General features: G+C 37.8%; 1 protein-coding gene across 3 annotated transcripts in view; it reads right to left on the bottom strand.

Moving 5' to 3' along the window:
• CadN2 (Cadherin-N2) overlaps nucleotides 1-25,198 on the bottom strand; it is a 471,986-nt gene that overhangs the window by 132,218 nt on the left and 314,570 nt on the right. The window contains exon 1 of one of the 3 annotated variants that reach the window (XM_067767106.1): nucleotides 9,972-10,086. The exons of the other annotated variants lie outside the window; for them this stretch is intronic. Within the exon in view, the coding sequence (XP_067623207.1) occupies nucleotides 9,972-10,023 (52 nt within the window). The 5' untranslated portion in view covers nucleotides 10,024-10,086. Of the gene's footprint in view, nucleotides 1-9,971; nucleotides 10,087-25,198 lie in introns of those variants that run through there. 3 annotated transcript variants of the gene reach the window in all.

The following is a 25,198-nucleotide window of genomic DNA, read 5'->3' as shown; positions in this document are numbered from 1 at the left end:
TCTATGTCTGTACAGAAACTTTTTCATACGATTCTCTTCGCCCTGAAAATTTCACGCTCAGATCCTCAGTAGATCCCTGTACTCGTCCCAACACGTTTCGCTTTCCGCGGTCTTTGCTAGCTTAAAAATTTGTTTTACCTGTCTTCTTAGAAGACACAGTTAATAGCTCTACCATGGCGGCTTTGCTTTGCCTCTGAATCTTCTTAGAGGGCAGGCATTGTTATACGCAGTCATAAGCGTCCTTGCTAGGAATTCATTAGACTCCTCCAGTTCTTCCACATTGGCAACCTCTTTGGGTTGTCCCAGTTTCGTTTCTACCTGTTTCTGGAATTTAGTCCAGTTTGTTGACCTAGGGTTTCTAAAGGTTCCTCCCTTGTCTACCCTCTTTAGAGTGATGCTGAAGCTGATGTACGCATGGTCGGAGAAGGATGGTCTATCAAATACCATCCAATCATACCTTGATATATCACGTTCGGAGCTCAGTGTAATATCCAAAACATTGCTGAATGTTGGACCAATGTATGTAGAGCCATTCACCCTGTTGGCTATCTGCAAATTGGTTTGCAGGATGTAACAAAATAGAGATTCGCCTCTCTCGTTCGTATCTGCTCCTACCCACGCATTGTGGTGCGCATTTGCATCGGCATTGTGGTGCGCATTTGCACCCGCCCTTTGCGCCTTTCGTCCTGTCCTAGCCTCTTGCACTCCATCGGTGGAACATCCGCAGCATGGGCCATGTAGCAGGATACCAGGATAAATGCCTCCTTTGCTCAGCGACCACCACTACGAGATCCTCAGCAGTGTAATTAGGCAGCATATATTAATGCAGCTGTTTCCTTACCATTACTACAGCTCGCACCCGTCCTTCCGTTTGCGCATAGTTAACGCCAAATCCGCGCGCGCTAAGTCCAGAAACCTTTCGTCCCGATGAAACCACGGCTCTTGGATCAGCGCCACGTCAAACGAACCCTCCTCAAGGTTTTGGAGGAGTTGGATCGACGCCACTTTACTGTATTGGAGGTTTATCCGTAGGACTCGCAGCACCATTGGGAAGTTTGTCACCTTCCAGCACCTTCGTCGTGACGTCGTCGTCCTCGCCTTGCCCTTTTGGTTTAGAGTGTTCGAAGCCCCTTCAGCTTCTTGTAACTGTTGTGCCGGATGTTCCTCTGTGCGACTCACAGCACTATCTGGCTGAAGGTTGGTCCTCTTCTAACGTGACGTCGGCTACCTCCACTCGTCTTTTTCCCCTTATTGACTTCACCCACTTCTAGCGTGATAGGATTTTTATCTTCGGGACTTCTTTTCCTGAGTCACATATAAATTTTGCCTGTACTAAAGGACATTTTTCAAAGCTGCGTGTACAATATATCTTCCGCCTTCTTGGTTATTTGGAAGATGTAGAACTGACCTTCCTCCATAGGCCGAGATACAGTAAGTACCTTCAAATCCTGTGTCGTTATGTTCATCACGCATGGTAACCATACCTTAACTTTTGGTACCGTGGGGATTTGCGCTTTATCCACCACCTCAAACCGCGCGTTCGTGCCTTGCCTTTGGAGGTTTGGAACAACTTCCTCCAGCCACCACAACCTCGCGATGTTGCCGCACGCTATCATCTTCTCACCATTATGCCGCCTCCGAGAAAGCCGTAGTCTTAGGTTTAGTTCCCTTTAGCACCTCCGCGAAAGCAGGAGTCTTATCGTTATCTCCCTTTGGCTTATCTTCTACTTCCGTAGTTGGAACTTCATTCTGACTTGCAGCTGTCGAGATAGTTGCTACCTCGCTATTGGTGCCCATCTGTCTTACAGCTTTGGCCCTACTTGTCCTGTCTATGCGACTGCCCTGCCTCTCGGCTCTGGGACTGGGTCCTTTCTGCCTCTTGAAAGCAGGCTTGTCGCCTTGCGCTGAACGTTGCCTCTCCATTCTGCCATTCGATGCTTCTTTCTCCTCGTACCGGTTGCAGAACCGAGGGTTTCTCGCAGCAAACCTTTTGAACTGCCTTCGACTTACTTCTACCGCCTCATGGGCCCATTTCAAGCGCTCGATGTCCACTTCTGTTGGGTCGACCACTGTTCCAAGGCGTTGGACAATTCTTAGTGCCGCACCGTACTGCCAGAGAGCTCTTTTATTTCATCTGCTCCGTACCCTTCTCCACTCTTCTACTCTGTTTCCATTTGTGTGCTTTTCCAACACGGAGTTCTTTGAATCAGCACTACTCTCGCTCCCCGAGTCCGACGCATCGCTTAATGCGTATTTGTCGTCCTTGGCTTGCGACTCAGTCCTCCTCTTATCATCCTCCTTATTAGAATTAGGTAATGAGTCGTTTGTCTTGGTCGTACGACCATCTGCCCGACAAGGCAGAAGTAGATGACGCAGTTAAAAGTTGCTGTCTCAGTTTGCTTAAATCTTCAGCCAACCACAAAATCATAAGTTTCTTCTTGGTAAAAGAGCAATCATAATCCTTCAAATCAAAAAAGGAACATTGCCGATATGGATCCAAAAATTGGGAGAAAAATATATTTGTTTCCTTTTTGCTGTTGACTACAAGAACTTTCTTTATGAAAGGATTGATAAAAATGACACGAAAATTCAGTCGTATTCTCTTTATGTATTTGTATGTATATGTATGTATGTTCCGGGTTCATTTAAGAATCTACCCCACAGCTACCAAACTAACAACAAGAACTGTAGAATACTACGTTAAATAAGACAGAAACTTAACCCACATTTCAAAATAGAAATAAATAACAAAAACAGAATAAAAAGCAGGAATAAAATGGAAGTTAAAACAAAAGCCACCAAAATTCGGTTACACCATGGCGGCTCTTTGTATGCCTCCAGTAATCTGTGTTATGCCACTGTTGTGCAACATATGAAGTTACGTTTGAAATAATAAATGCTGTATTCGCTGGATTAAGAACTTGGTATAACGAACAAAAAGCTGATGCTAGTTATAAGGTAAAAAGATAATCTCATGAGAAAGTTTCTGTGCGGGCATCGAGTGCTCCAGCGAATCAGCACAGTTTAGGAAAGTTCCACCAATAAGAAACAAAGTACAGGGACTAATAAGGAAAGAGAAAAGCGAATGGTAACGTAATAGTGAGACGTCCCTTAACGTGCTTTTCGGCGCAGATTTCCCATCGAGAGGTGACTCAGAATTACCAGTCGATAGCACTTACATTTCGATCATGAAGCGGGTCGTGCTGGTAAGCGATACCAAGTTAGAATGGGCATTGGATATTTCTCTAATATTAAATTTCCGGGCCCAGATAGTATATTTCCAGTTATGATACAAATTTCGAGTAGGGTGGTCGTGGAATGGCTTGAATTTATGTTGAATGCTTGCATAAGACTAAATAATGCATCACACTCTTTGAAAACTGCTCCTATAGCTTTCCTGGCAAGGGCTGAAGCTCCGTAATAGGTATGCCAATGACTACAGACCCATTAGCTTGACAGAGTTTCTGTTAAAAACTTTTTGGAGGCTGACAGATATGTATATAAAGTCAGACGTGAATGAAAAACTACTCTGCATAACACAACATGTATACTCCAAAGGTACGTCCGCCGACACGTCCGCAGAGAAGGCTCTAGAATAGAAGGAGTATGCCTAAGTAGTCTTCTTAGACTTTGTCGGGGCTTTCAGCAATGTCTCCAAACGGGTGACCATGGATGGTCTTAACTACATTGAAGTAGGTACATCTAGGCATAATAAGATGGATTGGCTGCATGCATGTAAATTGTAGGAATATTATTTCATATTGGGGGTTGTATGAGGCCACGAAATCAGTGGACGGGGGCACCCCGCAGCTGGCCAGCTAGCCAGCAACCAACTGCTCAGACAGTTCGATGGGGGACCTGTCAAACTTACGGCTAACGCAGGTGGCGATGCAATTGTCACTAGACAAATTGCCATCCAACCATTAGACTTTTGATCTATCGGGTACTTCGGGATATACATACCGTTGCATATAATGCGGTGCTGACTTCGATCTGTTTACTCTAATAGATAATTATTGCATGACATTAATCATCTTTTCAACTGCAATGTGGAATCAATGCTGTTAACACCCATGTCTCTTTGGTTCAACCCTACTGAAACTGCTGGTTTCATTGGACTTTCGCTAGACGTGTTGTAAGTAACAACACATACTAAATGAGGCGAAGCACTGTTACAAGAAGAAGAGGAGGATGTTTCGCACATAAATTTCTACACCTCCATTTCCTTCTCACACCTTTAAGCTTAATACCGCTTTTTATTAAAGGTATGTTATATAATAAAATAAAAACTTCATTTTCTCTTTTATAGATTTAATTTAAATAAATGGCAACTAATAGGTTGAGATTGTCTTATTGCTTTGAAGTCAGAGAAATGTCGATGTTGGTGGTTCTTTCTCGGATGCATATTCCGGTAACAAGCACCATTTTGGTACTAGCCCGACCATCTCACGACCTACTTGATATGACCACATGAAACTTTCTATGCCATCCCGACCTCCCACCCCCTACATCCGTAAGGAACTTGGTGTCGCCAGAGCATCGGCTGTTAAAAAACCTGCATTCGCCGCGAGTAGGTGAGGTTGACAATTGGGTTGGAGAAGCTATATATTACGCTGGCAACCCCTTGAAAGGTTACGCTACACAACCCCTTCAATCAATTTGATATTTTAGTCGCTCTTACGACAGGCATACCTGCCGCTTATATATTCTAAGCCCCCTAACCCGCTGTGGTCACATAAATACGTAATAATATTCTTTAAAATTTTTAGCATAAAACATACATACTTACATATATGGGTTGCCCCTTATCACACAAAATTTCCTTTGAAAGGTTTATGATTATGTACAATGACAACACCTAAAACCACCTCAAAGAAATGCGGTTCGTTAGGTGTGCCACAATCTCTGCTGCAGGCAATCCGAAACATTTTAATTTTGTAATTGTTTGCGTATTTTTTAAATCTTGATGTGCTTATGCGTTTCATTAATTAAAACTAATAGCTACTTAACATTAGGCTTGATTTACAGCGGAGAAGATTTAGGCCAAGGTTTTTCTTCGAATTTGGGCAGTGTCAATTTCGAATTTTTGCTACAAATTGGAACGAGGGGACCTATATATTTTATGCCGACTATTAACGGCAGGACGGGACCTACATGCTTTAGCCATCTACGAATGGCATTTGCAAAGCAAACGAATTTTTCAATTAAGGTGCAGAATATTACAATTGAAGTTCAGAAACTTCAATTAAGGTTCAGAATATTACAATTGAATTTCAGGAATCTCAATTAAGGTTCAGAATATTAAAATTGAAGTTCATAAAATTTCAATTAAGGTTCCGAATATTACAATTGTCGTTCAGAAATTTCAATTAAGGTTCAGAATATAACAACTGAAGTTTAGAAATTTCAATTTGGTTTCAGAATATTACCACTGAAGTTCAGAAATTTCAATTAAGGTGCAGAATATTACCATTGAAATTCAAAAATTTCAATTAAGGTTCAGAATATTACAATTGAATTTCAGGAATCTCAATTAAGGTTCAGAATATTAAAATTGAAGTTCATAAAATTTCAACTAAGGTTCCGAATATTACAATTGTCGTTCAGAAATTTCAATTAAGGTTCAGAATATAACAACTGAAGTTTAGAAATTTCAATTAGGTTTCAAAATATTACAACTGAAGTTCAGAAATTTCAACTAAGGTTCAGAATATTAAATTGTAATTCAAAAATGTACAATTGAAGTTTATAAAATTACAATTAAGGTTACGAATATTATAATTCTAGTTCAGAAATGTACAACTGAAGTTTTGAAATTACAATTGAAGTTCAGAAATTTCAATTAAGGTTCAGAATATACAATTCATTTCAGAAATTTCAATTAAGATTCAGAATATTACAATTGAAGTTCAGAAATTTCAATCAAGGTTCAGAATATAACAACTGACGTCTAGAAATTTCAACTAAGTTTCAGAATATTATAATTGAAGTTCAGAAATTTCAACTAAGGTTCAGAATATTAAATTTTAATTCAAAAATGTACAATTGAAGTTTATAAAATTACAATTAAGGTTAAGAATATTATAATTCTACTTAGTTAAGAAATGTACTATTGGAGTTTAGAAAATTACAATTTAAGTTCAGAAATTTCAATTAAGGTTCAGAATATTACAATTGTAGTTCAGAAATTTCAATTAAGGTTCAGAATATTACAACTGTAGTTCAGAAATTGCAATTAAGGTTCAGAATATTACAATTGAAGTTCAGAAATTTCAATTAAGGTTCAGAATATTACAATTGTAGTTCAGAAATTTAAATTAAGGTTCAGAATATTACAATTGAAGTTCAGAAATTTCAACTAAGTTTCAGAATATTAAATTGTAATTCAAAAATGTACAATTGAAGTTTATAAAATTACAATTAAGGTTAAGAATATTATAATTCTAGTTCAGAAATATACTATTGAAGTTTAGAAAATTACTATTGAAGTTCAGAAATTTCAATTAAGGTTCAGAATATTACAATTGTAGTTCAGAAATTTCAATTAAGGTTCAGAAAATTACAATTGAAGTTCAGAAATTTCAATTAAGGTTCAGAATATTACAATTGTAGTTCAGAAATGTCAATTAAGTTTCAGAATATTACAATTGTAGTTCAGAAATTTCAACTAAGGTTCAGAATATTAAATTATAATTCAAAAATGTACAATTGAAGTTTATAAAATTACAATTAAGGTTAAGAATATTATAATTCTAGTTAAGAAATGTACTATTGGAGTTTAGAAAATTACAATTGAAGTACAGAAATTTCAATTAAGGTTCAGAATATTACAATTGAAATTCAGAAATGTCAATTAAGGTTCAGAATATTACAATTGTAGTTCAGAAATTTCAACTAAGGTTCAGAATATTAAATTGTAATTCAAAAATATACAATTGAATTTTATAAAATTACAACTAAGGTTACGAATATTATAATTCTAGTTAAGAAATGTACTATTTGAGTTTAGAAAATTACAATTGAAGTTCAGAAATTTCAATTAAGGTTCAGAATATTACAATTGTAGTTCAGAAGTTTCAACTAAGGTTCAGAATATTACAATTGAAGTTCAGAAATTTCAACTAAGGTTCAGAATATTAAATTATAATTCAAAAATGTACAATTGAAGTTTATAAAATTACAATTAAGGTTAAGAATATTATAATTCTAGAATATATATATATAGAAAATTACAATTGAAGTTCAGAAATTTCAATTAAGGTTCAGAATATTACAATTGTATTTCAGAAATGTCAATTAAGGTTCAGAATATTACAATTGTAGTTCAGAAATTTCAATTAAGGTTCAGAATATTACAATTGAAGTTCAGAAATTTCAATTAAGGTTCAGAATATAACAACTGAAGTCTAGAAATTTCAATTAAGTTTCAGAATATTACAATTGAAGTTCAGAAATTTCAACTAAGGTTCAGAATATTAAATTGTGATTCAAAGATGTACAATTGAAGTTTATAAAATTACAATTAAGGTTAAGAATATTATAATTCTAGTTCAGAAATGTAATACTGAAGTTTAGAAAATTACAATTGAAGTTCAGAAATTTCAATTAAGGTTCAGAATATTACAATTGAAATTCAGAAATTTCAATTAAGTTTCAGAATATTACAATTGTAGTTCAGAAGTTTCAACTAAGGTTCAGAATATTAAATTGTAATTCAAAAATGTACAACTGAAGTTTGGAAAGTTACAATTGAAGTTCAGAAATTTCAATTAGGGTTCAGAATATTGCAGTTCCGAAATTACAGTTAAGGTTCCGAATATTACAAGTGTATTTCAGAGGTGTATAATTGAAGTTTAGTTTAGTTTTTAATTAAGAATCATAATATTACAATTGTAGCTAAGAAATTTCAATTACGGTTCAGAATATTACAACTGAAATTCAGAAATTTCCATTGGGGTGCAGAAAACTAAAATTGTAGTTCAGAAATGAAAAATTGAATTTCAGAAAATCACAATTGAAGTTCAGAATTTTCAATAAAACTTCAGTTTTAATTTTCTGAGCTTCAATTGTAATTTTGTGACCTTCAAATAGAAATTCTCAGCTTCAATCTAAATTTTATGAATTTCAATTGTATATTTTTGATCTTAAATTGAAAATGCTAGGCTATAATTGGAACTTTCTGAACTTCAATTGCGACTTTCTGAATTAAAACCTACATACGTATTGTACAAATTTTGACCTGATTGACAATAACATATCCAATAGAGCACTAATGCAACCCCAAAAACCCTTCGCAGAGCTAGTAAGCCGTAGAAACCTCCCAAATGTATATGTATGTATATTCGCTTAATTTACGGGTTTATCGTTTATTCAGGCCAATCGGCTCTTGGAGTGATAACACTTTTAGGATAAATAACTTCCCTATATAGTTTAATTGACTTTTAGTAGTGATAGAGTTAGGTTGAACTGGATGATCCGTGACGACCTCAAACAGACTGGCAGAGTCCAAAGTGATACGCGACTGTGCCCACATTTTGCTACAAGACTAGTTCTTGTATGCTGATATGAGAACTTAATCTCGATACTTACTTTTCTCCTAAATATTTCAATGGTCACCACATCTAATTTCGGCGCCGTACATGATTCCGAGCCATAAACCAGAGGAAGTATGACGGTATAGAACTTTGTTTTATTAACAGCCTCGTCAGTTCAAATGAGTACTTGTTGGAAGGAGTGACTTTATAGTTCATTTCCACAGGTAAGGCGATCCCGCAATCCATGCTAGTTACTGCGGATTACCTCGCTTTGAGGAGATCAAAGCATTCATGTTAAACCTCCTTTGACATTATCTCAGCGTACTGTTTTCCCTAACATACAACAAACTTTATATGGCAAGTTATAGGGGCGGCCATAAATTTAACGCTCTGGTCGCATGTTTAAGCTTTAGCCACGCCAAAAAAAAAAATAATGAAACGACTTGCCTTCATCCCCGCGTTGAAGCGACCACAGCGTTTTTGCAAGAACGCCTTAATACATTTAATTGAACGCAGAAAAATCGTTCAGAAAGTCGACTCTTGTAAAACAGCTTCAGAGGTGAATTTTTTCATGATAGGATTCAAGGGTGTTGACAAGCGCAATTCACAGCGTCCAGATCCCAATTGTTAACCTCACCTAAACGAGGCGAACCCTGTTTCAATATGAATGTATCAGTGTCCGCCGACCTTAGATTCCTCATAGAATCAGGGGGTGCGGGATAGTCTAGAAGGTTCAAAGTTGTCATATTAAATTGTGTCCGAGATGTTCGGGCTCTACATTAATGATGCTTCTTACCAGAATGTAACATATATATCCGGCAAAGGACCATCAACAATGATAACACTCCCAAAACCTTTCGCGGTGTGCCCCTCAGAATTGATTTGGCAAACACTCCGAGTGTATTTGTACCATTGCTCTTGCAATGACAAGGTGCCCAATACGATATGCACTTTCTATGCCCCTATTGCCATGCTCCTTATGTCCCTTTTACCACGTTCTATTACCACGCCCATTTACAATGTTGGGTATGTTGAGAAAAAGTATACCACAAAGTCTGCAGTCCTTGCTCTAAAGTCAAGGATGTTATATTTCTCTAGATTTTTAGTTTACTACGTGAAATAGGGCACAGCCTCCAATGACATGCCAAAGTTAAAAGGGCACATAATGTGTATGGGCAGTGGTTGCCCCTGCTTAAACGGATATATTCTCATGCCTACTGGCTGACCTGCAGAGCTATATGGAAGTACTAAAGTACGAAGTTTTATATTAATATATTAAGGCAATTCACGAGGTCTCTTATTCGCCGTAAGTGCAATGCAACAATCAAATTTTATATTGGAAACCATGGAAACAGCTCAAATCTTAAAATTTTACATGAATACGATGCTTGTGAATTGCCCAATTGACTAAATTTTTTTTTTCAAATTTATACTTACCCAAATATGTGCTATTTGTGAGTACCCAAAAGATCTTTAACGGATCGACCATAACTACGAAGCGGGAAATAAAATGCGGACCACAGCTTGACTGAAACTTTCTCTTACTCCATTGGTTAAATATGTGTAAAGTGTGACTATTTGTGAAAACAATGTAAACACAAACAACAACACTAAATGTTGACGGGAGTAAAGCACAAATAATGAAAAGCGTTTCCAAATCTGATTGATAATTGTGATTATTTTATAATAACGTTAATTTTGCAGCGAATAATTCAATGGTTGATTTTTTAAGAAAAAAACTCATTTTTTTGATGGCGATATGATGTTATTAAAGTTTAGTAAAACAATTTTTTGATATTAGATGTTGTGATTAGTTATACGTTGTTTTTGTATAATATGTTGATTAATTAATTTTATTTTGATGAATTTTTATTTTTGTTAACAATTTCGTGGTTTTGCCAAAGCTATGCATATTTAATTTTTCGGTGAATTATGTAAATTTTTAAAATTTCACGCAATTTTTAGATGAACTTTTTTGTTTCATATTTTTTACTTCATATTCAACATTTGTATGCAATATTTCAAGCATAAAATATTTCTATTCTGCACACAAATTGCTAGTTTAAAAGAGTTTCAAATAATTTAAATATTTATATTTTTGCATAAAAGTAAAATTCTGGGTATTTTTTCCAAACCATTAAGGTCTACCAAAATCCATTGACAGTTCTTAAAGTAAGCTTAAGCAAATATTTGTTTATTTCCATTCTATTTTGCTTTAACTAATTGATTGTTATTGCTGTTGGTTTATTTAACATTTTTTTGCTTTTCTGAACAAATTGCAATATATTGAACCAAAGGACCCTATCAATTGATTTTTCCACACCACTTTGCTGTATATTTATTTTGTTCTAAATAGAATATCAATGGCACAGCTGTTTTGTGGTTACAGTTATTTGTTTTAAAGTATTTTTTTTCCATCTTGTTTACTTAACTCAATTTATTTTGTAATTTATTTGCAAGCTATAAAAAATTGCTAATCTTTACATTTACACACATATGGGATTAAGAAGTAATACACACAAAGCTTTAAGTATTTCTATTGAAATGTCGGTCTCCCTCCTACTACCCCTTTGTATATATACACCTGCATATATAAGGGTGGTTCTTATAGATAAAATAAACAACTTTTTCCAGTCCAACCCCTTTAGACGGGAATACCTATTTCACAAATATCACACATTAATTTTTGTCCCGATTGGATATGGCTTATAATTTGGGTCCGCTCCTTTTTATACTCAGTTGAGCAGAGCTCACAGAGTATATTAAGTTTGATTGGATAACGGTTGGTTGTACATATATAAAGGAATCGAGATAGATATAGACTTCCATATATCAAAATAATCAGGATCGAAAAAAAATTTTATTGAGCCATGTCCGTCCGTCCGTCCGTTAACACGATAACTTGAGTAAATTTTGAGGTATCTTAATGAAATTTGGTACATAGGTTCCTGAGCACTCAACTCAGATCGCTATTTAAAATGAACGATATCGGACTATAACCACGCCCACTTTTTCGATATCGAAAATTTCGAAAAACCGAAAAAGTGCGATAATTCATTACAAAAGACAGATAAAGCGACGAAACTTGGTAAGTGAGTTGAACTTATGACGCAGAATAGAAAATTAGTAAAATTTTGGACAATGGGCGTGGCACCGCCCACTTTTAAAAGAAGGTAATTTAAAAGTTTTGCAAGCTGTAATTTGGCAGTCGTTGAAGATATCATGATGAAATTTGGCAGGAGCGTTACTCCTATTACTTTATGTACGCTTAATAAAAATTAGCAAAATCGGAGAAGGACCACGCCCACTTTAAAAAAAAAATTTTTTTTAGAGTAAAATTTTAACAAAAAATTTAATATCTTTACAGTATATAAGTAAATTACGTCAACATTCAACTCCAGTAATGATGTGGTGCAACAAAATACAAAAATAAAAGAAAATTTCAAAATGGGCGTGGCTCCGCCCTTTTTCATTTAATTTGTCTAGGATACTTTTAACGCCATAAGTCGAACAAAAATTCACCAATCCTTTTGAAATTTGGTAGGTGCATAGATATTATGACGTTAACTGTTTTCTGTGAAAATGGGCGGAATCGGTTAATGCCACGCCCAGTTTTTATACACAGTCGTCCGTCTGTTCTTCCGCATGGCCGTTAACACGATAACTTGAGCAAAAATCGACATATCTTTAATGAACTTAGTTCACGTGCTTACTTGAACTCACTTTATCTTGGTATGAAAAATGAACGAAATCCGACTATGACCACGCCCACTTTTTCGATATCGAAAATTACGAAAAATGAAAAAAATGCCATAATTCTATACCAAATACGAAAAAAGGGATGAAACATGGTAAGGTAATTGGATTGTTTTATTGACGCGAAATATAACCTTAGAAAAAACCTTATAAAATGGTTGTGACACCTACCATATTATGTAAAAGAAAATGAAAAAGTTCTGCAGGGCGAAATAAAAAACCCTTAAAATCTTGGCAGGTATTACATATATAAATAAATTAGCGGTATCCAACAGATAATGTTCTGGGTCACCCTGGTCCACATTTTGGTCGATATCTGGAAAACGCCTTCACATATACAACTACCACCACTCCCTTTTAAAACTCTCATTAATGCCTTTAATTTGATACCCATATCGTACAAACTCATTCTAGAGTCACCCTGGTCCACCTTTATGGCGATATCTCGAAAAGGCGTCCACCTATGGAACTAAGGATTACTCCCTTTTAAAATACTCATTAACACCTTTATTTTGATACCCATGTTGTACAAACATATTCTAAAGTCACCCCTGGTCCACCTTTATGGCGATATATCGAAAAGGCGAACACCTATAGAACGAAGGCCCACTCCCTTTTAAAAATACTCATTAAAACCTTTTTGATACCCATATCGCACAAACAAAGTCTGGAGTCACCCCTGGCCCACCTTTATTGCGATACCTCGAAAAGGCGTCCACCTATAGAACTAAGGCCCACTCCCTTTTAAAATACTCATTAACTCCTTTCGTTTGATACCCATATTGCACAAACGAATTCTAGAGTCACCCCTGGCGCACCTTAATGGCGATATCTCGAAACGGCGTCCACCTATGGAACTAAGGATTACTCCCTTTTAAAATACTCATTAACACCTTTATTTTGATGCCCATGTTGTACAAACATATTCTAAAGTCACCCCTGCTCCACCTTTATGGCGATATCTCGAAACGGCGTCCACCTATGGAACTAAGGATTACTCCCTTTTAAGATACTCATTAACACCTTTATTTTGATGCCCATGTTGTACAAATATATTCTAAAGTCACCCCTGCTCCACCTTTATGGCGATATCTCGAAACGGCGTCCACCTATGGAACTAAGGATTACTCCCTTTTAAAATACTCATTAACACCTTTCTTTTGATACCCATGTTGTACAAACAAATTCTAGGGTCACCCCTGCTCCACCTTTATGGCGATATCTGGAAAAGGCGACCACCTATACAACAACCACCACTCCCTTTTAAAACCCTCATTAATACCTTTAATTTGATACCCATATCGTACAAACACATTCTAGAGTCACCCCTGGTCCACTTTTATGGCGATATTTCGAAACGGCATCCACCTATAGAACTAAGGCCCACTCCCTTTTAAAATACTCATTAACACCTTTCATTTGATACCCATATCGTACAAACGCATTCTAGAGTCACCCCTGGTCCACCTTTATGGCGATATCTGGAAAAGGCGACCACCTATACAACAACCACCACTCCCTTTTAAAACCCTCATTAATACCTTTCATTTGACACCCATATCGTACAAACGCATTCTAGAGTCAACCCTGATCCACCTTTATGGCTATATCCCTAAATGGCGTCCACCTATAGAACTATGGCCCACTCCCTCATAAAATACTCTTTAATGCCTTTCATTTGATACGCATGTCATACAAACACATTCCAGGGTTTCCCTCGGTTCATTTTCCTACATGGTAATTTTCCCTTATGTTGTCACCATAGCTCTCAACTGAGTATGTAATGTTCGGTTACACCCGAACTTAATCTTCCTTACTTGTTTATTTTTGATACGAATTGGCGGGACGGGTCCTACATGTTTTACCCCGAGAAGCCGAGAAGGTTTAATGTGGTAATATTAATCGTTCCTGAGATGGTCGGGCTAGAACCTTAATGATACTTGTTACTGGAACGTACCGGATCTATATCCGTCAAAGGACCCTAAAATCTTAGGGGAGTGTCTCTATCATTAAAACAACAACAACAATAGGCGGCCGTTTACACACAATGTGCACATAATTTTTATTTTTTTTTTGTAATATTTACTTCTTACAAATTTTGATTTTAATATCTAGATGCAAAGTACATTCTACATTATATTTTCAATTATACTCATATAATATTAAATTATTAAACAAAATTTTAGTTTTAATTAAATTTTAATTATTATTTCCTTACTGTTGTCTTCCATTGTAACCTCTTATAATAATTGATAACGAATAGAGTAAAATATATATAAGCTAAATTCTCTCGCAAAAACTTCGCTTTTTTTGAGAAATCTTGTAATAATTTTAAACTATGTTATCAATAGTGTGCGTGCTCCGCCTACCACACCGAATGCCCTGGGTTCACACCAAGCAACATCAAAATTTTATAAATAAGATTTTTCAATTAGAAGAAAATTTTTCTAAGCGCGGTCGCCCCTCGGCAGTGTTTGGCAAGCACCCCGAGTATATTTCTGCCATGAAAATCTATCAGTGAAAACTCATATGCCTCGCAGATGCCGTTCGGAGTCGGCATAAAATAAGTAGGTCCCGTCCCGCCAATTTTTAGGAAAAATTAAAAAAGTAGCACGACGCATATTGGAAGACATAATCTCTTCGGAGATTATCGCGCCTTACATTTTTTTTGTCAATAAAGCAAAAAATTAAGAAAGAAAATAAAATTATAGTTTATTGATTTTTGTTATTAGAAACCCAAAAGTTTAGCTTTAATATTTTGAAGATTTGACCCGTATGCTTCTCCAATCAGGACCAAAATTTATATGTGACAGTTTGACGTAGATATTACCATTTGATGGGGTGAAGCTAGAAAAAGTCGTTTATTTGATTACTAAGAACCGCCCTAATGCACATAAATTTATTTGTATACGTATTTACATTAACACAAATAAGCCATCCGGCTTAGGAAATATTTTTGAGGTTGTTTGTAAAGCGAAATGACTTGGGTTGCTGTCAATAAATTCAATTTTCATGTTTGCTGGATTTTCAACATTTCATCCTTTGTTTTCGTTTTGGTTCAAATAATTAGGCAAGAAACTGATACAGACATATGGCTCTACACATTGTTGACAGTTAATAAATAAATATGTTTACCCAAAGGTCAATCAGTAATTGAATAAACAGAAACTTGTATTATTGTATTTGGTTAGCTTCAATCACGTGAGAATATTATATCGGCACTGTGATGTTTGGGAATGTACCTAGTCTTTTGTAGCAATATAGGAGTATTACATATATGGGTAAAACTAACGCATAAAATGCGGTATTAGTTTCAATTTTTTAACCTGCAGCACTCAAAAGTCGTCTCGGATAACCTGCTGGTCCTCCTCAGGGAGGAGGGCATTGATGTCTGCCTAGTGCAGGAACCATGGGTCTGGCGGTCACAGGTTGTGGGCCTAAATACCCGAAAGTATAACCTCTTTATTCCTCATTAAGAATACTATTAATGCTTTCTTTTTACCTAATTTCAGTAGCTACCACGTTGCTGTGGTCAAGGTCGAGTCAAGAAGCGGCCAAAGCATGACGGTCGCCTCGGATTGTATGGCCCTCGATCGGCCCGCTCCTCCAGAGGAGGTCGCGCAAATGATAGCCCAAACAACCAAGAAGGAGACGGTCGTGATGGGTTGCGACGACAACGCAAGGCACGCGGTTTGGGGGAGCAGCGAGATAAACGAACGGGGGGAGTCACTGTTTGAATTTATATTAGCTAACAACCTTTACGTATGTAACAAGGGCAACTCTCCCACCTTTCGTTTTCCGAGTACGGCGAACTACCCGGGGTGGAAGGAAGTTCTTGATATAACACTAACATCTGACTCCCGGGAGCTTACGGCAAGAAACTGGGGGGTGTCGAAAAAATGTTCCCTGTCGGATCACCGGTTGATCCTTTTCAACAAAGACTAGGAAAAGGAAATTAGTCAGCTGCACAGAAACCCTAAACGGACGTCCTGGAGCCTATTTGACAAAATAGTCAGTGATAGGCTCCATAGAAGTAGGACGCCTATTCAATCTACAGACAGTCTTGACGACCGAGTCCGGTCTCTGGAGAAAAGTTTTCGCCTGTCCAATTTCGAGAAGCAAACAGATCTTCCCACCGTCACGTTCAGCGACCTGAGGTCAAAGCTGAGGAGGGTTTTCAACGACTGTCACTTCAGGAACGATTTCCAGGATTACAGGACGGCTCTGAGGGAGTATAAAAAAGCCATATGGACAGCAAAATCAAGCTCCTGGCGATAACCTGCGAGTCGATTGAGTCCACGAAGGACTCAGCCAGGCTGGGAAAGATTCTTGCCAAGAGTCATTCAAACAAGACATTTGTCAAGCGCGCCGATGGAACATGGGCAGGATCGGCGGCTGAAACTCTAAACATCCTTGTAGATGCTCACTTCCCAGATGGATCGGGGGAGGGAGAACGCGATACAGAGACGGAATATCAGGAAGTACCTGTTGGCCTCATAGGCAACCTTTTAGCGGAAAAGAAAATTGCCTGGGCAATTGATAGCTTCTCGCGTGGATGGTATTCTACCTATTAGGCTGCAGAAGATTCAGAAATCTTCGGTTAAGGAACTAAGGGAGATCTTCGAGGCATGCATTCATCTCAACCACATTCCGGTCTCGTGATCGAAAACAAGGTTGGTTTTCAGCCCCAAGGCCGGCAGAAGGGGGCATGAAGTAGCCAAAGACTTTCCGCCAATAAGTCGCACGTCCTTTGTTCTGAAAACGTTCGAAAAGCTACTAGATATACATATACGGGAGCTTCTAGGCGAGGCTCCACTTTCCACGGCACAGCCCGTGCACCTGAGAGGGAAATCCACAGAAACCGCGCTAAATGAGGTAGTTCGAACGGTGGAAAAGTCCCTTCGTCACAAGCAGTTCACTCTGGCTGCGTTTGTTGATGTGGAAGGCGCGTTTAACAATGTAAGAGGCGAAGCGATTGAGGCTGCCCTCGGTAGGGCAGGGGTTGAAGATCGACTACGGCTATGAATTTCAACCCTTCTTCGCAACCGCGAAATAACAGCAAAGCTAGGCGGAGCTAGTGTTGGCAAGCAGGTATGCAGAGGCACACCACAGGGTGGGTGCTTTCACCTCTGCTTTGGTTGATCACCATAAATGAAATCCTATGAAAACTTAACGCAGGGGGGTTAAGATCATGGCGTATGCCGACTACGTGGCGAACTTGGTTTCTGGTCCTTTCCCTCTGTAATGAGCGAAATCATGGAAAGGGCCTCAACTCAGCAGGTGAGCACATAATGTGGCCTTAAGTTAAATCCCGACAAGACGGACCTGCTTTTCTTCACGAGGAAGTTCAAGCCACCTGCCTTCAGACTACCATTCTTAAACGGCCAGTAAATAACTCTGTCATCGAGTACCAAGTCTCTGGGACTAACAATTGACTGCAAGTTGAATTGGAAAGTATGCATCGAAGAGCGGGTACGGAAGGCCTGCATAGCCATCTAAGTCTGCAAATCAATGTTTGGTAAGAAATGGGGACTCAATCCAAGCATGCTACTTTTGATGTACGAGGCGGTGGTGCGACCGATGCTTACCTATGGTTCCATAGTCTGGTGGGAAGCTCAAAGTAAGAGCTACAATCTCACCAGCCTGCAAAAAGTCCAGCGCACTGCGTGTGTTGGTGCCATAGGGACCGGACGCACTTGCCCCACATCTGCTTTAAACCCCATTTTGCACCTGCTTCCGATCGACTTGCGTATACTTTGTACATCGTAACAAACCACACTGAGACTAAGGGAGTCTGGGTGTTGGAAGAAGGACATAGTAGTATCCTAAAGAAACTTTCGGATGGTACATGTAGTACCGAGACAGATTACTACCCTCGCAAACTGAAGTTTGAGTACGGTTGTAACACCGCCATTCCAAGCAGGATCGAGTGGAAGAGAAACCCGGGCATAAGGGTCGACAACATCCAAATCTACACTGACGGCTCCAAGATGGAATCGGGAGTGGGGGCCGGAGTCTACTCTGAGTCCCTAGATTTGTCTGCATCATTCAGAATTCCATCGCACTGCAGCGTATTTGAAGCAGAAATCCTCGCGATTTGGCAAGCCTGCAAATCACTGGAGGGCTTGAATATAGCTGGTAAAGTTTTCATTCTGTCGGATAGCCAAGCAGCGATAAAAGCGCTTTCCTCGCCACACATTAACTCAAAATTAGTGTCGGCTTGTAAGCGACTCATATCCCAGTTATCCACCAATCCAGAACTATGCGCTACCTGGGTCCCGTGTCATAGGGGGATAGAATGTAACGAGAAGGCCGACGAGCTGGCGCGCAGATGCTCATCGGAAATGAGCGCGGAAATAACCAGTGTCGTAATAGGCAAACCCTTAGCAGTTGCCAAGGGGAATATCCAAAGCTTCTACTTGAAGAAAGCACAAACAAAGTGGAATAACATCACCACCTGTGCAATATCAAAATCCATTTGGCCAAGCTATGATGGAAAGACGACGATGTACGAGAAGTCTTCTGAACAAATCCAGGGCTAACACACGCAAACTGATAGTAGTCTGCACCGGTCATTGGGCAGTAGGTACGTATGCGGTAAAGATGGGCATTCCGTATAATGACTACTGCAGAAGCTGTAAAGATCCGAATGCCAGGGAGACAGTAGAATACTTTATGTGTAAATGCCCGGCTCTAGCTACAGCCCGACTAAGGTTCCTTGGAACCCTGTTTCTAGAAGACCTCAGAGGTTTACCTGTGATAGCAATCCCGAATATTCTTAATTTCATCAACAACTCTGGCTGGTTGTAATACATTGACCGTAACATTCCGTAGTTTTTAGACGAGTTACATGTTAGCAAAACGGCTTTAAATAGCTACTTGGCGACCAAGGTCGCAGCCTTCACCTACCTACCTACCAATTTTTTACTCGCGCACCCAATACCTGTGACATTCTGTTGTCCTTAATTACTTACTTAATTTGCGCTTAACTGTTTTAACGGTTATGGCCGTCTAAAAAGGCGCGCCAGTCGCTTCTTCTCTCTGACAACTGGCGCCAATTCGTCACACCAAGCGAGTTTAAATCGTTTTCCACCTAGTCTTTAAAGCGGATTGGGGGCCACCCTGTTTCCATAGGCGGGTTGTGATAGAAATACTTTCTTATATTGAGCGTCAACTTTCATTCGCATAACATGGCCTAGCCAACGCAGGCGTTTTAATTCGCTGGACTATATTGATGTCTGCGTAAAGACACGTAGAGGTCCATAAATCTTTCGAAGAACTTTTCTCTCGAACACTCCCGGAGCCGCTTCATCTGATGCTGTCATGTTCCATTCTGTACCATATAGCAGGACGGGTACGATAAGTGACTTGTTGACTTCAGTCGAATCGATTTGTGTGGCTGACTGAGGAAGGTAAAAGTCAGTAAATCTGGTCGTTAGACCTTCTTTGTGGGTTTGTTGATTTGATGTCACAAAGAAGGTCAAACGACTAGAATTACTGACTTTTACTTGCCCCAGTCAGCCACACAAATCGATCAGTTAAAACCACCCTCGGTTCTGAATGAACACATAGCACATACACATAAGTATACACAGGCATCAATTTTGAAAATACTTTCTCGTATACATACGAACTATAAATTAAAGACAAACGACAGCAACAGATCAGAACGAAAAGATGTACTACACTTAAGCACACTTCATAGGAAGAATCGTTGTAAGCTTCTAACAACTATACAGCGAATATCAACTCTAAAAGTATCTTCCGCTTATGTCACTGTATCAGAACCAGCCTTACAAATGATTAGCGGAACAGTCCCTAATAACCTGTTCGCGTTGGCAAAAACGAAGTTTATGGGTAACAAAGAAGCAGACGAACCAAGATCGCATTATAGTTGATAGTTAAGAGAGTAGCGTAGAAACGTTAAGATTGTGGTGAGAATGGTGGGAAAGTAAACAAAAAGGAAGGTAAATTGCAACATACGGAGAGCACTCCGGGCACGGGTTTCTCCAAAAATGTTTCTTCAAATGGTCGCAACGGAGCCAGAATCAACAAATGCTCGAGGAAAAAATCGGATAAATCAATGTCGATAATGCTGCAGCAAAAAAGTCTGAGCGGTCCAGAAGAGTGGCAACAAATTATTAATTGTTTAGAAACCACACTTAGAGCAAAAAGTATTAGGTGGTTGTAGTACCAAAAAAAAACTCTCAAGAAAACGAGATATATGAAACGCCAGACTAAATTTATGCGAAACCGGTTCTCGGGGTGATCGACGGTTCCAAATGGGGTCGTGTTTAGTCCACGGACACACGATGGCTCCGACGGAAGCAATTATGATGCATTAGATATTTTCCATCCCACCACGTACTAATGACTTAAATAAGTTTTTGGGTTTAAATAAAACTCAAGTTGCCGTAAAAACTACAATATGAGCGATGAGTATTGTTAAACTTTCATACATATGTATCCCATTTATGAATGGGAATGTGTATTTTACTTTAGTAACGCCTCAAAGTCACTTCTAAACCGCAGTTTATTTTTATGACTATATAAATATGTATGTATATACATTCCTTAAGACCAATAAGAAAATCCAAATGACGTAAGTTCTATTATCCTCTCATAATCATGAAACGTGCATGACTTTGCTCTATTCGTATATGTTGTTGAATTGAAGATTTTACAAAGAAAAAAAAGAGGAAGATATTTATAACAAAAACCAGCATTTAACCCATTACTGACAGAAACCTTAACATATATGGTTTTTGTTGAAATTTTGTGTATTGCTTATATTTAGCCACTTAAACTGATAGAACAAAAAAAATTTTTTTTTGGGTGGGGTTGGAACAGAGTGGGCTGTTACACATATGTGACGTTGGTCATTTCCATATGAATTGCAAAAATTAACATGAATTATATATACTTTTATTTATTTTGAAAATAAATAGCACTTTTATTCTTATAACATTTTAGGAAGCACAAAATAATTCATTTTATATATAAAACATATGACTTTTGATTTTTATTTGAGTAAAGTTGCATAAAAAGATAAACGGTTAAATACCAAGTACTTGGCTTACAAGTAAATAAAAATTATCTATAATGTTGATTTTATGGGTATAAAGTGATACTTTTGAATGAAATCAACGTACAAACCAACATTACATTTTACACATTCAGTTGTAATGCTAGATTTGTAATTAGAGCTCTGACATCTTCGTCTCTTTCCTAGTGGAATTTTTTTTTTTTTTTGGGGTTGAGAAATGCGCCTGGCAGTCATATCGTGAATTTGTATATTCGGTATCAATTTTGGGTCGACGGTAACCGCCAGGTGGTTTTGCAACACCTTGAGTTCTGCAATAATATCTGGCAGTGAATTGGCGAAATTGAAGTCGAGACATATTTCCACCACCTTTTCGATAAAGAATCCAAGCATTCTGCATAGAGACGTCAACAAGCCAAGTAAATATTGATGACCCCCACTTTATTACCCTGGCTAATATGCGATAAGTAGATACGTTTTGGACCATTCGATCTGTCCCACCCATGAAGCTAATTGCCAAAGGCCGTGGAACATCCATTTTTTTTATGGTCTTCACGGGAGTATCTTGGGACTGTCGATATAGGATAAATGCCATATATTGTAGACGCAATTGTTACATTAGAATTGTCATTCCATTTAGTGAAGTAAATATTCGCCTTCTCCAATTTCACACCGTCTGTCCACCCACGTTCAACTTTCATCTTGATAAGTTCCTTTTTGGATGGAAGAATACACGATTTAGGAATATAGTTCTCATCATACTGAGATATGTCCGCAAAATGAAGGTTGGCGTATATAGTTTCGAAACGATTGTGTCTCATGGCATTTTGAACAATAACACTACCCATGTCATCTTCCTCAGGCCAGTAATCTCTTTTGGCTGGGGCAGGACTATATCCAGTTACAATGAGAATCCCCAGGAATACCAGCATTTCTTGGGATGTAATTGCTGGGCTGTCCTTGTTTGGATCTTTGAACACAGCATAATTATTAGTTTGATCACACAACATATTTATTACTTCATCATCGAAGAATTTTTCAAAAAATCTGTAAGGTGCAATATCATATGCCGCTGGATATATCAAATCGGAAAATGTGTTCAGTGGCCTGGCATGTTCTTCTTGTGCAACCCAATTAAACTCATTGTTCATAATCGCTCGTGACCTTGTTTGCTTATTTGAAGCGACTGGAACTGGGTGAATTCTCTTTTGCCGTTTTGTTGGAGATTCTGTGCCTATCGGTGGCGAACGAAGAGACAGATTCGGTGGACTTAGCCGCACATATGACTCCGGTAGTTTTGGTGGAGTTGATTTGGGTGAGTTTGTCACTGGAATATGATTTGATGCAGTGTGTTGAGAAGATTGAGGCGTCGATGTTTTGTTCTTATAAGAAGATGTTGTAGGCAACCCTTTCTGCAAACGAGGATGTGTTTCAAGAAGATCTGTTTCCACATTTGACAATGAATGATCCAGCATATACCGAATGTATTTCGCCAGCTCCTCTTCATTTATAGGGTTATCTTCCTCGTCATCGTCAATCGCTCCTGCATATACCACTTCACATTAGTCATTTTCTGCCTCCTAGATAAATTTCTCAATGTTCCTCCTTCATCTTCATTTGAGGATTCCTCTTCTGAAATATTTTCTTCATCCGGTGTTTCTAAAAATACCTTCTCGATGTCACGTTCTTCATCGCCTTGGCCCTCTAGCAGCTCAAGGATCTCTTCTGTGCGTAAAACGTCACTTAAATAAAGACAAACGAAGCAAATAAAGAAATAAGTGCACTTGCTATAGTAGTGACCAACGTTACATATATGTAACGTTGACTTCTCAAGGTCTAAACTCAAAGAAAATAAACTTTTACCCAATTACAGTCGTTCAAAGTGATATTGGTGTACGATTATCCATACTTATGTTAGTGCTACATATATGTAACTTTGGTCAGTAATGGGTTAAATATAATTTGATTAAGACTTTGTTGATGGCTTGAGCAATTTTAATTTCAAATTGGTTTTCAACGCTCAACGCGGGCATGTAAATACAAAAACCGCAATAGAGTGCCTTTTGTGCCTTTGGCGTAATTATTAAACTCTTAAGCATTCATTTGAAAGTCAAAGCACGCTAGCAGAAATATATTTATTGAATAAACTAAAAAAAAATTAAATAAAACCAGAGTAATTTACATGTCAATTTCAGGGCAGCATCATAAATATTTTTGGTTATTTTATTTAAGTGAACTAAAGAAACTTTGCTGATTTCAAATATTTGTAAAATAATTATTTTGAATGTGAAAATGAAATGTTTAATACATACGATAGATTTTAAAGTCATGCCGTCAGCCTTTTTCGAAGTGATATAAGACTTGATATCCTCAACAGAAGTATTTTTGTAAAATCGAGACACAAAAATCGATTTTTTCATTGCGACTACAACCAGCTTCTTAGCCGCTGGTTCTTTCTTATTCACATTTTGAGAAGTTACAATTTGAACTCTAAGGTTTTTTCCGCAGATTTAGAGGTGGATGGAATCACAGCTTGCGCATTAGGGGAAGCCAAGTCTATGAGCTCCACCACTTGCGGAAGATTATTGTTCTGAGCAGGATTAAGATTCAAAACGTTAGGCGAATCGTAAGAGCGTTTTTGTTTATTATTGCAGTTGTCTCTATTTATATTTAAGCAATGCGGTAACTCACCCAAACACTTGCAGGACTTGAACAATCTATCTTACTAATTGAATTTTTGTGTGATTATGGAAAACTCTTTAACAATTTCGGAAAATGCATTCGGGTTTGCCTAAACAGTTTAAACAGGTCGATTCCAGTTGATCTGCATTTAATGCAAGACCAATGTACTCCCTTGTTTTAATTAAAAAAGTATTTTGGAGTACATAGACAGGAGCTTTCATTCCTAAAACATTTGACTTGTAGGAATTATTCTACAAAATTGCATGTAAGGTTAGTGGGCGAGTTAGTGTTGTGAAACTTTTTTGGGTTTTTTTTTATGTAAACGATGTACGAATGATGTCTTTCGAGTAGTTGAGCTATTTGGTAGGATTTTCTAACAGCAAAAACCAGCAACAAGTCTTACCTTAATATATAAGACATTGAAAACCCGACTTCTCTTTAATGCGGCTCAATCTTAAACAAAAAGAGGTAGATAAGAAAATCTAAGTTCGGGCGCAACCGAATATGCACAGCTTTACTTTTAGGGGAAATGTTATTTTTGCTTGTGCGTTCTACGGTTAAAGTGGTCTTAGTCATCCAGCATGCCGAAATTGAATATTGTGGCGAATAGTTTCGAATAGTTACTATAAAATAGAAAACAGCCATACATATGTGTACACTAGGGCGGGTCGATTTAAAAATCACTCATTGCTCTGTGAAAATCGTATTCTAGGGATCAAAATAAGAAACTTTGCCGAATGAACCATACCTCTAAAACGAATTCTGATGCCCCTCCGCCCCTTTGGGTCCAACTTTTGGGTAGGGGCAATTTCAATTCTACCTGCTGTGTCTTGTGGTGGCTTAAAAAAACAACACAAGCAATTTTACGATCTGCAATTGTGTCACAGTGATACCTTCATTTATTAAAACGGTTGAATAAAAACCCACACAACTATGTTTACGACATGCGAATGCATCACAGTGATGCCTTGGTTTTAAAAGGGGGTTGTAAAAACGCTAATTTCTTATAATTTTTTTTAATTTCTTATCTATTACTAAGTTAAATTCATTTTTTAATTTACATATGTTCTGACTAAATAAATTTCTAAAGAGAAAAATAAACTCCAAAAAGAAAAAACATAGGCATTTCAAAGTGGGTTTTTTCAAAATTTGCCCCTACGACCCAAAAGGGGGACATCAGAAT

This window comes from Eurosta solidaginis, chromosome 2, assembly GCF_040869045.1.
Source record: "Eurosta solidaginis isolate ZX-2024a chromosome 2, ASM4086904v1, whole genome shotgun sequence".
NCBI lineage: Eukaryota > Metazoa > Arthropoda > Insecta > Diptera > Tephritidae > Eurosta > Eurosta solidaginis.
Note: the sequence above shows the minus strand (reverse complement) of the source record. Positions and strands in the feature narration are given on the sequence as shown.